General features: G+C 44.8%; 1 protein-coding gene across 3 annotated transcripts in view; it reads right to left on the reverse strand.

Moving 5' to 3' along the window:
- The window catches only part of LOC135898431 (cell adhesion molecule 3-like), a 449,844-nt gene that overhangs the window by 19,037 nt on the left and 412,655 nt on the right, over positions 1-18,152 (reverse strand). For all 3 annotated transcript variants that reach the window (XM_065427360.2, XM_065427361.2, XM_065427359.2), the window contains 3 exons: positions 12,890-13,169; positions 6,044-6,379; positions 3,072-3,341 (listed from right to left, as the gene is read on the reverse strand). In XM_065427360.2, the coding sequence (XP_065283432.1) occupies positions 3,072-3,341; positions 6,044-6,379; positions 12,890-13,169 (886 nt within the window). The remainder of the gene's footprint in view (positions 1-3,071; positions 3,342-6,043; positions 6,380-12,889; positions 13,170-18,152) is intronic.

The following is an 18,152-nucleotide window of genomic DNA, read 5'->3' on the forward strand; positions in this document are numbered from 1 at the left end:
TGGTTGCGACATTTATGCAAAACATGTTGCTTTTGCCTTCGTCATTCCAGCAACTCCCTTGACAGCTATATAGTTTTTTCTTTGCTCTTAACTCTAAGGCACTGGGACTGGTCCAACAATAACAACCTGTAACAAATGCACTTTTTTGTGCTTTGTATATGCGCCTGAAGTAAGCTGATGTGATTTCGAAAAATCATGTCAGGGGAAAGAAAGAGATTCGCCATTGATACCCAGTTCATCATCATCTGCTGCGTGACATTTGGTAGGCCATATTGTTTCTTTGCTCTTTTGCTATCGCGGCATTACTGCTCTCTGCAGCTTTAGCAACACTTACACTGCACACAACGGAACAAGACCCCATTAAGAGAGCTCCCCAGGAGTTATTCCATACTTCCTAGCGTAATTCAGCACTCCATGAGTGCTCAGTTCGCTTATTACCAAATGAATTTTGCTTTCATTAATAAAGGCAAAAAAGTGCCGGAAGTGAACAAAGAATACGCATAAACATTTTGCATGACTCCATTCCCCATATTCGGTTCCGTGACCGTGATCGAAGCTCGGCGATACAAAGTGCATCACCGAGTTTCGTTTCCTTACAAAACGTAACTTTTTTCTTCTTGTTTCCAACAAACTTAGTAAGCGATAGTCAGCGTCAGTCATGCGGTTAATGTAAGTTACCTAACTGTCAGTCGCACTATTAAGTGAAATTGGATGCAGCCTGAAACATAAATAGGGAGCGCGAAGTAAACATTAAAGGACTTGGCGAAAGTCTAGAGTTATTAAAGCTGAGAGAATATGTAGTGGCTCAGCGCGATACGTAGTAGTACGCTGATCCCTAGTAGTTTATTACTAGGGCTGTAGTAGTTATGAATATGAGCTCTATATACGAAAGAATAGAGTAAATGGTTGGAACCAAGTAACTTTCTCTTTCTTGAAATAGTTGGATATCGCCTAATACCAAGAAGTAGAATATGTCTACTATGACATTGCTTTGTAAACAATTTAGTACACTTTAGCCTGTTTGATCGTCAAAGAAAATTCAAGATTACATACAAGGTGGGTATGGCGAATAAGAGTAATAATACAAGAATTACGCCTTGCACTGCCATTTCACGGTAATCAATGGCGCATGGCTGTGTAGATGCATAGGTCAATGATGGATAGCAACAGAAACGACCACAATGACTAAATATATAAAACAAATATTTAGGAAGCTCTGTTTCTTGCTTATATTGCAACTGATCGAGGCTACTTATATCAAAATTGTTATCGTCATATGCAGTTATGTGTGTGTCGTTTTACACCATGTTTTTTTTTTCGAGAGTGTAATTCGCGTGTCAGCCATATGCAGGAACGAGTTATATTCACGAAAATACCTTATCCGGCAGCTTTGATATTCGTAGAACACTTTTTTGTCTTGTACTTTTATTGTCACACTCACCGTTGGAGACCGGATGTTTAGACACTAAATACGTTGTTTTAGGCGCCTAAACTAGGCACTAAAACTGTCATTTAATATATATATATATATATATATATATATATATATATATATATATATATATATATATATAAACGCCAAAATTGTCCTTTAGGCCTCTATACTATCAAATATAAGAACTATCACTGTGCACCGGAGAAAATGTACCTAGTTTATAAGGAGCACAGTCCACAAAAACCCGATTTCTTGATGTTCATATTATTTTCTTGGTAAAACGGAATAAGGGAACTTACGTAGATTACATGATTTATCTGAAATTTAGCGTGAAAATTAACCACGGGAAAGGTTGTGAGAGCAGTGACAAAGAGGCACCAAATATAAATTCTGGGGTTTCATTATCTGCCCTTTTTCACTAAGGCTATTAGTTCCTATGGAGAAAATGAACACGCTCTACATCCAACAAAGTTAGCGGCTTAAATTTTTACTTCGGAGCGTTCAATTATTCAATGCCCTCTGGAATTGAGAATGTTCACCGGTCAAAATATCTGACAGTTACTTCAGCAGCGAAAGCCCAGGACTTTTGTCCGAAACAGATTGAAGTTTCGGAATAACCCTTAGCAACAAGCACATTACCGAGAGTGGCGAACCTTTTCTGAACATTTAAAATTAATCCTAAGTTTTCCCTCAGAGTTGCTCCCGAGCCGTCAAATTTCTCGACTATGGTGGCTAAACACGTGAAGTGCGCAAGTATGCAAGACAACTTCAAATGTATTGTTGTGTATAACAGTTTGATCTCAGGTCTCCTGTGTGCAAAAGTTTGTGCACAGCGATACGCTTGTGTGCTGCAAAGCTGTGAAATACAGCTGTTACACTGACAAAGTGTTTCTTTAATAATCTGCTGCCGGAAGCCAATTACAATAAAGATGAAGTTAGGGGAAAACACTGAAAAGGGTCATTTTTAGGCCATAGAAATCCTATATAGGCATCAACATGAACATGGGAATTTAAAGACCACTAGTAAACGTTCGACTAAAACGTTTCTAGACCCATAGATTGTACTTATACATTAAATATGCGCCGTTAGGACGCAAGTAAAAACTAGGCATTTTGTTCAAACTTCTGGTCTGTAGTCATTACCATTACCAGCCTATATAGGAAAAGACAAACTCGTATGTAACCACCGTCGTAACTCAGTGGCTGTGGCAGAAGATTGTGGGAGCACGAGGTCGGGGTTTCGATTCCCAGCCGCGGCTTAAATGTTTATTTCCGATAGGAGAGGAAAGCAGATACGCTCGTGCACCTTGATTTAGGCGCGCGGTAAAGAACGCTACGTGTTCAAAATTATTCCGAAAGCCCTCCTCTAAAGCATCTCTCATAAAAAAAACTGCGCAGTCATGGCGAAATTCGTAGCGCGTACAATAGACAAGGGCGCATATTTAGAAAGTGGACACACGAGTGCTCGTGTGTCCTTCTCTATTGTGCGTACTACGAATTTCGCCATGAATACTTACTGCCTCGCCCACCTATCAGTTCTGCTGTAACTACGCAGTTTCAGGACGAAAAACACCACAACATATCTTAGGCGAAATATTATGCGGATTCTACAGTTCGCAAAATAGTACGAACTCACATCGCACGTTGAGGAAGTATCCGAATGAGGCGAACGTCCCTAGGCGGTGAACAGCGGCGCAGCGGTACCAGCCGGCATGTTGCCGCTCGATAGCTGAGAAGTTGAGGTATCCGTCGGGGCTCTGAGGTACCGGAGGTGGTCCGTCGTCCTTTAACCATCGTGGCGCGCACGGTGGGTTGGCGTCCACCGCGCAATGAAGCGACACCGGCATCTTCTCCAGGATTGGGAACCCGAAGCCTGGTTCCCGGGAGATCGAGAAGGACGGCACATCTGAAAGGAGGAGGGATAGAAAAATAGAAACTGCATGAACAGATGTATTAGGAACTTAGGAAGCAGAACTTAGGAAGCAGAACTTGTTCTTTTATTGGGACGCGCAGAATATGCTGAACTTTAAGTCCTCCGAACTCGTGCCAGACATTTATAAATGTTGACCACATGCCGCGGCAAGTTGTTCATTCTACATGCGGTTATCGGTAACGCGGAAATGAATAGGCGGACCCTCGATAAAAGATGTTCGTGACATGAGCGTCAGCTAGTAGATTCTACGTTGAACGGCAGCTTCGCTGTTACCGTAGAAGATGTGTCCAGTATAGCGTACCGAATTTTAGTATAGTCACAGAAAACATTTCTTCATCGGTATCACAACGCACACATCGGGCATCTGCTAGGACAAGCTCTTTAAGCTATCAATTCATCAAACATCAAATGACCGCTCTGCATAGCTCAGAATGAAAAGCTCAGATCTGAACTAGCAAGTCCATGAAGGAAGTTCGTGTTCTTGTAGCTCACTTGACTGGGGGAACTTCACTTCAGCGAATCGTATTTATGTCATTGGAAGTTTGTTTATTGATGTTCTTATTGTTCTTATCCCGCCTTTAGCTGTTGTAGTACTTGTCCTACCGGACTACTGGACGGTTTCAATGCAAGCGCTTACCGTTATACTTCAGTGTTTTTGTACTTGTGTCAATACTATGGCTAGCCTAAGGCTGCTACCACGTTTCTGCGTACGGTCTTATAGTCTTAGTGACGTGGTCGTATATCCGACCTTGTTGTCAGCGATTCCTTTTGCTAACTTTACTCTGTAATGTTCTTGATTATTTTTGCCTCCTATCCTGGACATTGTTTCCGGCTATAGCTTAGCTGACGCGTTACACATCTTTATTTTATTATAGCGAAACTGTTTATGGCTAGAGTTGCGAACATCTTTTGTGTCCGTCAAGAAATCTGTGTGAGCAAGAACTTTCATCACCAGATATTACTCGTACCACTGCTCGCGCGTTCGTCGTCGTCGTCTACCACAGCAGGCTCTGTTGTCACCATGCCAGTGTTCCCATACTACCCCTCCCATTGCGCAGGCGCTGCCGGCACTGACCCTCTACCAGTCAGTGCGATGGTTCTGGTCCCAAATTCTTTGCCTCAATATATATATCACGAAATCAAAAAACGAATGTATGTAACGAATGTACGTATAACACGAATGAACGTGGATAAATAGTTCATTATTTTTTGTTGACTTCTTAATTTATATAATTGCACATTTTTGACGCAGCAATGGAAATAACAGAATAAATAAAGCATTGCATTATTAAATATAATGAAATCATAAAGCATTACTAAATTAACAGAAGTATAAAGTTTGTAAACTGGGATAAGGTGCCTCGGAAAGGCTGGCCAACATTTCGATAGGGGGACCTATCTTCGCCAAAGGCGGCCTCGTCATTCTCGGCATTTTAGCTTTAAAGGGTATGTGCAGTGACGTCACGTGCGGGTCTTGTTGGTGGCAGTTGGTTACAAAGGGAGAAACTTCAGAAGTAATGAGTGCTGTCACCTGCCGTCTGTGAGCGTCGTTCCCAAGACGAGGTGACAAGAGCGGGAGAGTGGGAAGGCGGAGAGAAAGGAAAAGAAAGAAAAGGAGATAAAAAAGGGGGTGGCACCAAGAGGGGGAAAAAGGGAGAGAAAACAAGGAAAAAAAGAAGGGGGGCATGGGAGGGCGTTGGGGAAGCGAGAGGTTAGGGAGCATTCAGGCGTGTCGTTGGCGGCATGTTTTTGTAGCATTAGAAGAGCCTGTCAGGCGGTCAGTGCGCGAGTAACACAAAAGACAAAAAAAAAGTGAGTTAAAAGAGCGATTTGATTAGCATAGCAGCAATGGGTCGAGTAATTTTGAAGTAGTTAAGATGGCGACAAGGAGTCTGGGGTGCAATGTATGAATATGGGGTAACTGGAAGGCAGTGGCATGGCCTTTCAAGAGACGTTAGCCCCAGTCGCTCAACGTAGGTGTCGTTACGACAGCATACAGAAATGGTGATACCCTGTGTGGCTGGGGCGCCGAAATAGGTATACTGATGTCTGGGACTTCGGAATGTGTTGAAAGAAGGGAATTCCCACTGCCATACGCTAAGCTCAATAGAGCTCAAGCGGTGACTCTGAGATTGTTACAGACAAGAACTTATTTGAGTCCAAACTCTATTATTGAGCTATATGTGGAAAGAGAGGTGCCAATCAGCTGCGAGAAGTGTAAGGGCATCATTACTCTGGATTATATGCTTTGGCAGTGTCCTGAGTTCTTCACAGAGTGTGAAAAGGAAAGAGACTGGTGATGACGAGTTCTTCACGGTGGAGTTCTTTTGGATCTAGTACAGGCCGTCCAGAAGGCCCACGATACGGCGGTGAGGTTAAAAAACCTTACTGTTCCGACGTGAGAGCCGCCTGCGTCAACCTAAGGGTTTATCCCCAGGACTTGAATAAAGTTCATCATACCATACCGTGGTGCTATGCGTGTTCTCGCGCTCAGTGCACATCTGCGCTGACATTATTCAGACGGCTTTTAAGCATTGCATGTTGCTGCTTCTTTCGTCAGTTTCTGCAATAGCGAAGAATGCCGGTCGTTCAGCAATGGCCCGACGACATCTGACGCAGTTATCATTGAAAGAGGCTGTGCAAGCTATAGAAAAAAGGTTAAACAGTCGACTCACAGAGGACGTCTAGTGAGGCGGCGACGGCCGTGGAGGTTGGCCACGACACGTGGTACACGTGGCAGGAAAGCTGCAGGCCGTGCAGGTCCCGCGAAGCGTTGAGGCTGAGCACACTGCGCGTGGTGTACGAGTCCTCCTGGGGAGAGAACTCCACGAACAGCTGGCTGGCCCCGGTCATGTTTGTCTCTCCCAGCATCCAGTGCATGTGTCGGACGGCGGGCACGGCGCGGCGCGCCACGCAACCCACTTCCACCTCCTCGCGCTCCTGGACGGTGACGCGGGAGCCCTCGCGTAGGCGCTCGCCTCCCAGCGTCAGGAACGGTTCCTCAGGGGCGCCTGTAAGGGGACGTGGACGTGCGAAGTTATTGGAAGAGACGTGTAAGAAGACAACGACAGGCAAGGCTTGCCCCATTTTGTGAGCACCGTCTCTACGCACGGAGCGTCATTATTGTCACCATGTTTGTAAAATGTGGTAAGAGAAGGTAAGAGATGGATCGCGAAATGGGAGGGTGGTCTGTTGCTGATGGCATGTATACAGATGAGAATACACACCAGCCGAGCAAGTCACAGAAACAAGCCAAAGTAAAGAAAAGAAAAGCGCTGTTGAGGGTGCCATGTTATGAACTTCGCATCTGCGTAGCTCTCTATCAGTTTAGTTAGATTACAGTGAATGTATTCCCACAAAAAAAAAAAGACGGCGCCATAAATTTTGGAATTAGGACAAGCCAATCCTGGCTTCCGCACGTATGGCGACAGAAAGTTGTGAATAGAAGCAACACGAGCCTAATCTTTGGTTTGCCATCTTCTTTCGGGGCCGGCAATACACCATAACAAACAAGTAGACAACCACGGTAGCCATCCCCGCGCAATATATATGCACATAGATACAAACAATTTTATTTGATGTTCTATATCCCTCTGCTCTTAGAGCGGGTAGAAGAATTCTTATTTTACTTTCGGTGACAGCCTTCAAGGTGTCTTTTCTGAAATGAAATCCCAAACTTTAAAGGCAAAGGCGGTACTTCAAGGTACTCTGATATCATTGCATCGTGCCCCCAGATTTGCGAACAGATCTAAAAGAAAGGCATATATAGCTAGTAGTTCAGTAGAATTATCACATAAACTGAACGAGAAGGAAGGGAGGTGAGGGTCCCCATTATTATTAATCATATCATAAGCCTACAAACAATGACATCAAGGACAGCACAGGGGAAGCTAATTGTTCTTACTAAATCAAAAAAGAAATGACAAACTAATGGAAATTAATGAGGAATGATCCCACGTCGTCGCATTACGCGTGCGATGCTCTAACCAACTGAGCTACCGCGGCACCATTTTGCCACCCACTTTCTTGATTATTTGTGTTTTACTACTAGAACTAATCCTGGGAGTGCTAGCCAGCACCACCAGTAACAAACCTTGGCGGCGGATGTGGAACATCCTTTTGCCGAAAGCGTCACGAGTACGTGATCTTTCCGGCTGAAGGCAACTGGTCAATAAACCCGCACATGCTACCTGAAGGCATCAATGTTGCCGGATTCGAGACCCTCGTTATGTATTGAACGAAAAGGAAAGGAACCGAGGGGCCCGATGTTTATTATTCATAGCATACGTAGCCAACAAACAAAGACACCAAGTACAACATGGGAAGAAATTACTTGCACTTCTAAATGAATTAAAGAAGTGATAAACTGAATTACATTGAAACATTTCTTTTGGCACACTGCGAGGAAATAAAACGACGTTTTCTTCTTACAGCTCTGCAGATAGAGAATACTTATTTGAGCATGGGATCAATTTATGGTGAGCGCGTCTATGAACAGACATCTTTGTTCTTGCGACAACTGCAATGCCGAAAATGGTAGCTGTCGCCGTTACACGGTGTCTACATCTCTTTATTTTATTTTTAATTTGCGTAGAACCAATTAAAGAAAGAACAATTTTCACTCGTGCGACAACGTTGATGGACGAAGCTGTCCTAAGGTATTTCTTCAGGAGTTACCTCCATACGCGACTAACACAGGTCAGCGATTTTCTCCGCCCAACTCGAAACCTGCCCCATTGCCCAATTTCAGAAATTGGCTCAACGTTGTTGCGCACTGAAAAGTTCACTGCCTTCGAAAGACTTCCTCGAACTTGCGTGTCGTTTTAAAGATTTCCCTTCGAACACCGGCATTTAGACCCTGCCTAGGTCTGCGCGACGGCGGCCATGATTCCAACAAAAGACGTTCGGTCTCTCTCTCGTGCGCACAGAACACAATGGAGCGCGCTTTCCGATCTCTCCTTTCAAGTGCGCACAAGAGAACTTCTTGGGTTTCTCTTCGGAAAGCAAACAAAAGGGACAAGTGGAGCGGCCGTGGGGTTTAATTTATCTCCGGCTCTTCCCAATCAGACGCGCTCTCGGTGCTTTATTTTTCTGGTTTTCCTACTTTATTGCTCTCTTTGTTCGTCCGAGAGCTCTGACTTCCAGATCCATTGGGCTCGGCACACGCGCTCGGCGGAGGAAAAACACACAAGGCGGCTGACGGAGAGGAGACGACTGTCAACCGAACCAGAATCGGAGCTGCGCCGCGCATTTGCGCCATTCGATTACTGACAGAGCAAACGCACTCTCGCGTTTCCTGCTTCCCGCGCTGCCGAATATACTCCTCGATATCTTGATCCAATTAAGTCGGAGCGCTTGTCTCTTGCCCACTTTCCTCGGCTGTCCTCGGAGATGATGGGGCACCCTTTCCAGTTCGCTTGGGGTCAGTATATACGACGCCGCTTGAAAGGGGAACACGAGAATGCACTAAGACTGCGAGAAATAGTTGTGTCACCGAAAATCGAGATGCAAGGCTCCGATTTCGGACTGCCTTCTTTCGAATGACATATATACGGGCGTCATCGGTCACCGCATTTAATTTTCGGCGCCTGTGTGAAGTTACTGCTTTACGTAACACCGGGTCATCTTTGCCTGTCGCCTGGTCATCCGAGTCTTCACCGCGAAATGAGAAAAAAATAGAACAGACGTCGTTCGTGTGCAAGTTCACCGTGCTCAAACGATGACCTCAAGCGTGGAGCTCGAGTTCGAGAGTGACACAGAGGGGGCGCCAGGTACGCCCCCACTCATGGCCTACTCAGTGAGTTTCTCGCAAGTGCAGCAAAAGTTGCTAAGTTACGTTTGAGATTAGTTTTGAATACAGTGCGATAAGTTCGTACAGTTTGATAATCAATGCTTGGTTACACCAGCTGTATCCTCAGCTGTATCCACCAGCTGGTCTGTATCCTCACAGTGGTATGGCCGCATGTACGACAGGTCTACGTGGTTTTAGCGTTTACAAAAGACTAGCTCCTTAGCTCTTCGCTACAGCGGTGCACATATTAAAGCGAAGCTTTCTTGGCCTCTTCCTTCGACTTTCCCACTGTTGCTGCTGTTGTTGCTGCTCCTGCTGTCTGGTACACCACATCGGTAGGTAGTTCAGAGCATGTGTATATATGACAGGTGCGAGACATGATAGGAGCGAGGTATAAAGGCGACGCGAGGAACTTCTTTGGACCACACCGCGTCGAATGTGCACAATGGCCTCTGGAGCTCCCTCGGCGTCGCCACATTAGCGTCTTGACAGCTGTAATTATCTGTGACCCCCCTTCAAAAGCATTGCACAAACTGCAGTGCTTACCTTTCTACTAACGTGCCAGTCCAGAGGGGACGTAGCTAGAACTGGAGATAGGAGAGGGAGAAGAGGCAGTTCCCATTCAAGGGGGAGCAGAGACGGGGAAAAGGTGGCGGCAGTTGCGGGTAAACTGGATAAACTTATGTTTAAGGTACGGTACAGTACGTTTCTGCTATTTCTGAAAAATAAACCCCATGTAAATATGTCAAGCGGACAACTTATGCAGGGCGTGCAGAAGCAGAGCCTGATTAATTAAAGCGCACCGCAAGGTCCAGGCGACACTAGGGAAGCGGTCGCATGTCAAATCAACAATCCTGTGACCCGCCGCGGTAGCTTTGCGGCTATGGCATTGCTCGAGGTTGTGGATTTGATCCCGACCGAGATAGCCACATTTCGACGAGGGCGAAATAGGAAACGCACGTGCACTTAGATTTTGGGACACGTTAAAGAACACCACGGCGTCAAAATTAATCCGGAGTCCGCCACCACGGCGTGCCTCATAATCCGATTGTGGTTTTTGCACGTACAGCCCCATAATCCAATTCAAGATTAGTACTTCTGCCACTATGGGATGTGCCATGTGAGGAAATGAAAATGCTCTCCGTGGTTATGAAATATGGCGCACAACGCCTCAAGCAAACACCTCTCCCAGTGTGTTCTATGTACTACGCAGACAAGCAGCAGTGGTGCTGGAAGGTAACGTTTAACATCAACTCATCACTCTCGGGTTAGACTAAACGTTGAAGTAATTAACCTTTCCCCGTCTTCATCACCGCTAATTATCGTCACTCAAAGCAACCAGCACAGAAAGCTTCGCTTGCATTGATTACCACAGTGCGTGGAATCTGCATAATGTTTTTCTTCTGAATACTAATTAATCAAGTGATTTTTGCTTGAATGTTGTATATAGCGTTCCTTTAGCGGGGCCCTGAACCACCCCTCGGGTTTGGTGAAAAAACGCAGTCGGCGAGTAATATAACGCTGCTGCAAACATCTCAGTGAAATTTTGTAGATGTGCGCAGCCGGCGGAGCTCACAAATGGAACGCCCTGAAGTCATATAATTCTCAAACACACTCCTTTCAAACGAGGCCTTCTCCTCATCTGCTTCGTAGATGCCGGCGGCTTGCATATGTCGTCTTGCGCAAAATTTCCATAGACGGCTGCTATTGGTTGATAACAGACATAATGATAAAGGGTGGTTGGAACAGTCCGCTTCCTTCCTATAGTGTTATTGTGTATATTTATTGACGCGGCTTAAACACGCTGAAGTAATAGAAAATCTGCTTTGGAATTTTGATAAGAATTACGTGCTTACGGAAGAGGCCGACCATCATTTGCTCACGCTCCGCCGCGGCAGCACTCGTAGGAATTAAACTTTGGACGCCCTGCTTATCAATGTCGTATATAGCCGTTAGTCTCGGTAATTTCGGTTAGTTTTGAACACTCAACCTCATCTAGCCTCGAACCACGCAAAAATTAAGGTCAATACACATGTACACCTGGCTGCGCGTGCTCGCACCTGATCGCTCTTGATTAAAGGCAGTGCCAGACTTCGCTTTGCATTGACTGCGCTTCAAGATGCCCAAGTTGGATGTGGCTGCTATCCGTTGGTCAAGCTGGTGATGGACAAAGCCGGCTTGCGCCAAACCGCATGGCACACTCCTGCCCAGCCATGTACAGACAAACGATGCGCATACGCATTACATTTGCATGTAGATGTAGCGTACATCGCGGCCGCCGCGGTCTGCCGCAACGAATCCGCTCGCTTAGCGTACTGCAGCTCGCTGAGGACAAACGCACTTGACGCATCGTATGCGGCAAAATCAGAAATAGCGGCGTCTACGTGAACATCGGAACTAATATTAGAGCTATAATTTCCTTCCTACATAACTTCCTGAAAGGAGGTCCCCATGCAGCCTCGTGCTCTGGAACCCCCTTTAAATTTATCCATGCATTTTTTATTGGTGAAATTGATTGATTGATTGATTGATTGATTGATTGATTGATTGATTCATTGATTGATTGATTGATTGATTGATTGATCGATCTGCGGGCCACATTGACGCTCAGTAGGCTGAGCATTGTGGGCACACTCCACTCGGCGATAGCCTTCGCAGTACAAGGCATTAAAGAAGGAGCCGGAGCACCACGAAGGGGATCAAAGGTGATCTTTGATTGCCGATAACTCCGTTACTGCTGAACGCAGTGAAGTACTCGTTTGCTGGAAATTATTACTGAAATAGTCTAGTTTAACTTCAAATACATTTCTCGGCGTCGATAAAAAGTGTTTCAGGGCCCCACTACTAACATAGTACGCAGGCAGTTAAAAGCTTTAGAGACGCTTCCTCAGGGGGTCACTTTCGTCTATATTACTTTCAATGCGCGCTTATTGGCTGGTTGATCAAAACCAGATGAGCCGATTGGCTACTTGGGTACTATGTCACGCGAGAGCGATAGTATCACCGAAAGGGATCATCCGAGAAAACGTCCCATGATTTGAGTGAATGACCGGTTTAATGTAATGGTACTTCGGACGTCCTCACTAAGGTGGAATCCACGTACTTTCATAAGCTATAGGATTTAAACTCTCATTTACAAACATCGGACTTCATAGATGATATTCTATGGAAGGTGAAGACTACACCGCATAAATGAACATTAGAAATGAACGCGTTCAGGTTAAAGACCCATGCCCAGTCACTCCAAATCCAATTGGTTTCGTTTGGTTTCGTTTCTATACGTCGCAAGGGTTTCGGACCCTTGCAACGTTTGCTAGTTGGAATCGGTTGGCGCAGGACAGGGGTAATTGGAGATCGCAGGGAGAGGCCTTCGTCCTGAAGTGGACATAAAACAGGCTGCTGCTGATGATGATCGTTGGTTTCGTATAGAATCTCATCTGGTCATACTATAAATATGGGGATTTTAAGCACATCCAGGCTCCTTAATAAGAAAAACTGACTTATACGTTCGCTTATCCCATTTTTGATCTCCTAAACTGCTCTTCCTGTGTCCTGCTAATGGTCCGGTCACTTCAACCTAACATCATAAAGGTACATCTGGGCCATGAGAAACGTGCGGTAGTGGGCCTAGATGTCCTAATTGCTGATGACCGCTCGGGGTCGAATGAGCGCTACATATAAATTGGCCGCCAGCAAGCTCAGTTTATATACAGCGTTATGGAGAGCGCACCTGTGACGACCAGCTTGAGGACCTTGGTCACTCTCCTGACGGAGTCATCGTCGCCAAACTCTCGGCACTCCCACAGGCCGTCGTCGGCTCGCGTCACCTGCGTGATGGTGAGCGCGGCGGTGCCGTCGCGCGAGATGTTCCACTGGCGACGGCTAACGCCGCCGGCGCCACTCGAGCCCACGTCCAGCACAACGGGGTGGCCATTGCGCATCCACTGCACGCTGCCGCCAGGGGTCTCCAGGAAGCATGGGATACTCAGACTCTCGCCGGGATTCACCACCTGTCGAGAGAGCAAACATGACTGTTTCTCACAACTTCCCCATTATCACGAACAATTTTTTATTTTTATATTTGTTTCCACAAGCAAGGAGGTACATGGTTGTGGCGGAAAAACAAGAAGACAAAAGTTGCAGAGAAAGCAGCTTTACTGGCCCCAGGTTCCGTTTACAATGGCAGCAGCAGGGCAGGTGGGAAACGTATTAAGGGGGAAAAAAAAGAGGAGAGAAAAAAAGAAAGAAAAGCAAAAACACCACAGGCAAAATGCACAAAGTACAACCGTACACAGTCCAGATCACAGAAACAGTTCACGCAGATTTTTTTGCGGAACAAGTGCGCACATCGATATTGCATCTGGTGAGATCATTGAGTAAACTGGGCCGCCAGTGGCATCACATTTGCTGGCCATAATTAGTACGAAGTTGAGGAGCACACCAAGACCAAGTCTCAGGAGCTCGAGTTGTGTAAGAGGTTTCATTCATTTCCCTTGCCCTTCACCCAGTGCTGGGTAACTAAGCGTAGTGAAGCAGCCAGAATTTGTTTATGGCACTCCATAGCAAACTTAGCCATGTGAGAAGCTTTATATATACATATATATATATATATATATATATATATATATACAGTCTAGCCCGGTTATAACGAAGCTACTTATAGCGAAATAGTGGTTATAACGAAGGGATTTCAATTTCCCATTCCCATTTTTGGATGTTCAATACATCTTGGGTCCGGTTTTAACGAAGTAAATAAGAGCGTGTGTCAGCGGACATAACGAAGAGATTTAATACCAACCGAAAAATAATCTGTCAATCAACACATTTTTGCGTACTTGAGGCGATTTTTTCCTTGAAGAGCGAAATTGAAGTCGCTGCAACCGCTGATGCTGCCGCCGCGACGGCCTGCTTCGACCAGCTTTGGGATTCCGCTAGCGACTTGAACCTTGTGCCTGCGGGTCTAAGCCACATGGATTTTGTTTTCGCCGACGAAGACCTTGTTGCCACCGAGGTCTTCACGACTGAAGAAGTTGCCGGGAGTGTCATGGAAGAGTCCTTGGCGGACAACGCCTCCGACAGCGAATGCGACGATGCTAGTTGTGCCCCCAAGCCGGTCACCTCCGCAGCGGCCATCGCAGCTGTTGACACTCTACGGATGTACCTCAGGAGTCCGGACTTCGAATAGATCTTTGGTTCGCAGTTGGATGGTATGGGAGCCGCAGTACTGAAGTCCGCACTCGCGAAACGTTTTCAGGGGACGCTGGACCACTTATTTCAGCGGCAATAAATCGGTGTGCCCATGTTTGAATTTTTTTTCATAGTCCACATATTACGAAATAGCGGATATAGCGAAGTGATTTCCGATTCCCGCCGGCTTCGTTATAACCGGGATAGACTACATATATATATATATATATATATATATATATATATATATATATATATATATATATGTTTGTGTGTGTGTGTGTGTGTGTGTGTTTGTGTGTGTGCCGATTAATGATCTTGCGTATAAAACTGATCTTTTGTCTCTGACAGTTATGTCTCTGTTGCACAGAGAGAGAGAGAGAGCGAAAATAATGCAGGATAGGCAGGGAGGTTAACCAGAGGTAGTTTCCGTCGGCTACCCTGCGCTGGGGGAAGGGTTAAGGGGGATAAAAAGAGAAACAGAATGGAAGGGGGAGATGGCGTGGTATACAACTATAGGGAATATTCCTGCTGCAAACACATACGTTTGCATGTGACAATTTGATATTCGATACTTATTTTTCACCTGATTGATAGTGTGAATATGATCTATTGTCGGTCCAATCAGGTGATAGAGAAATGTGCGGAATATAACCAACCCTTATATATAGCTTTCATTGACTACGAGAAAGCATTTGATTCTGTCGAAACCTCAGCAGTCATGGAGGCCTTACGGAACCAGGGTGTAGACGAGCCATATGTAAAAATACTGAATAATATCTATAGCGGCTCCACAGCCACCATAATCCTCCATAAAGAAAGCAACAAAATCCTAATAAAGAAAGGCGTCAGGCAGGGAGATACGATCTCTCCAATGCTATTCACAGCGTGTTTACAGGAGGTATTCAGAGACCTGGATTGGGAAGAAATGGGGATAAAAGTTAATGGAGAATACCTTGGTAACTTGCGATTCGCTGATGATATTGCCTTGCTTAGTAACTCAGGGGACCAACTGCAATGCATGCTCACTGACCTGGAGAGGCAAAGCAGAAGAGTGGGTCTAAAAATTAATCTGCAGAAAACTAAAGTAATGTTTAACAGTCTCGGAAGAGAACAGCAGTTTACAATAGGCAGCGAGGCACTGGAAGTCGTAAGGGAATACATCTACTTAGGGCAGGTAGTGACTGCGGATCCGGATCATGAGACAGAAAACCCACGAAAATTTTGGTCTTCTATTTTACCTCGCGATTCTTCATCCACTTCTTTCAGAATAGATAATGACGTCACCAACGACCCGGCGGTGATATCCGATGCATTCAACAAGTATTTCCAATCCGTGTTTGTTTGCGATAACAACTTCATCCCGACACTTACCACTATAGTTTCTTCTGAAGCAATCAGTGACGTTGAGATAAACTGCGAAGGCGTCCTCAACCTTATATTAAACCTGGATGTTAAGAAATGCACCGGTCCGGACGGGATACACAATGCGTTCCTTGTTCGTTATTCGTTGTGGTCATCAAAATATCTGTCCATCATATTCAGAAAGTCCTTATCATCCTCTACTGTACCTTCTTCATGGAAGTTAGCCAAAGTGCTCCCTCTTTATAAATCTGGAGATAAGCAGTGCTTGTCGAATTACAGACCAATTTCACTGACGTCACAGTCATGCAAAATGTTGGAACACATCATTCATAAGCACATCACGCTCTTTCTGGAATCAAATAATTTATTGTCTAACAAGCAACATGGGTTTAGGCGCGGTTTTAGTACGCTAACGCAGCTAGTTGAGTTCACGCATGACATTTCATTTAACCTTGACGTAGGCAACCAGGTCGATGCAATTTTTATAGATTTCTCGAAGGCATTTGACACCGTTTTACATTCTAAACTTATTGCTAAACTTAATGCTGTACTGAATAACCCTCATTTGGTTAACTGGATTTTAATCTTTCTCTCATTTCGCTCCCAGTTCGTCTCTTACAGTTCGACTGACTCCGCTACTGTTGATGTGACATCAGGTGTGCCCCAAGGCTCCGTCCTTGGGCCACTTCTTTTTTTATTATACATAAACGATTTGCCACTTCACTGCTCTTCTAACATCCGTCTCTATGCTGATGACTGCGTTTTATATGAAGTGATTAAATCTTCTAATGATCATTATCAGCTTCAAGAGTCGTTTTCTAGGTTTTGCGATTGGTGTAACACTTGGCAAATGAACATTAATTTAAATAAAACCGTTCTGATGTCTTTCTGCAACAAATCTTCCCCCTCCCTTTTCAGTTACTCGTCCAATGGCCATACAGTAGATAAGGTTTCTGTGTATAAGTATCTTGGTGTCATTTTTACGCATAACATGTCATGGTCCAAACACATTGACTACATATGCAGTAAAGCACTAAAAAAATTAGGTTACTTAAGACGAACGCTAACCCGATCTCCTAAAGACACAAAGGTACTAATGTATAAATCTCTAATCCGCCCTGTTCTTGATTATGCATCTGTAGTTTGGAGCCCGCATAAGCAGTTAGAAATTAATAAACTAGAGGCTATACAGAAAAAAGCTGTGCGATTTATATGTCATCGTTACGATCGAGACTTTTCGCCCTCTTTAGCACTTTCTTCCTTGAACCTAAACACGCTCTCTTCGCGTCGCCGTGTCGACTCATTAAAATTTTTGCACTCCATTGTCAATTCTTCAGTTAGGCTCTCAAATGATAATTACATTAACTTCATGCCGGGATCATCAACAAGAAGACATCATGACCTAAACTTAATACCCTACTACGCACGTACTAACATGTTCAAATTCAGCTTCTTTCCCCGCTCAATCGAAGACTGGAATTCATTACCTGGATCCATTCGCTCATGTTCATCCCAAATTTTTGCAACCGCCATCCCAGATGCATAATTATGAGTATGGGTATGGGCATAATCAGGCATGGGTATGCCTGGCAGCATTTGTATAACATTTGTATAACTTGTGTATTCTTTCACCAGTGCTCTTTTGTAAAAGTGTTCACTTGTATTTTTTTGTATTTTCCTTTTCATCTGTGCTCTTTAATAGTGTTCACTTGTGTTTACCGCTGTATATTCCCATGCATTTTCTGTACATTTTCTTAACCCACTCCTGCTATAGCGCAAATTGCGCTGCAGTATGTATAAATAAATAAATAATAAATAATCAGAAGAATAAGAATGGGCTGGGGTGCGTTTGGCAGGCATTCTCAGATCATGAACAGCAGGTTGCCATTATCCCTCAAGAGAAACGTGTATAACAGCTGTGTCTTACCAGTACTCACCTACGGGGCAGAAACCTGGAGGCTTACGAAAAGGGTTCTACTCAAATTGAGGACGACGCAACGAGCTATGGAAAGAAGAATGATAGGTGTAACGTTAAGGGATAAGAAAAGAGCAGATTGGGTGAGGGAACAAACGCGAGTTAATGACATCTTAGTTGAAATCAAGAAAAAGAAATGGGCATGGGCAGGACATGTAATGAGGAGGGAAGATAACCGATGGTCATTAAGGGTTATGGACTGGATTCCAAGGGAAGGGAAGCGTAGCAGGGGACGGCAGAAAGTAAGGTGGGCGGATGAGATTAAGAAGTTTGCAGGGACGGCACGGCCACAATTAGTACATGACCGGGGTTGTTGGAGAAATATAGGAGAGGCCTTTTCCCTGCAGTGGGCGTAACCAGGCTGATGATGATGATGATGATGATGACTTATTTTTCGTATTCGATTCGCATGCGAAAAAGTCAATTTTCGCCCATCTCTAGTAATTTTCTCTCAATATCTTTCCGT

Source organism: Dermacentor albipictus, chromosome 4 (genome assembly GCF_038994185.2).
Source record: "Dermacentor albipictus isolate Rhodes 1998 colony chromosome 4, USDA_Dalb.pri_finalv2, whole genome shotgun sequence".
Classification (NCBI taxonomy): Eukaryota; Metazoa; Arthropoda; class Arachnida; order Ixodida; family Ixodidae; genus Dermacentor; species Dermacentor albipictus.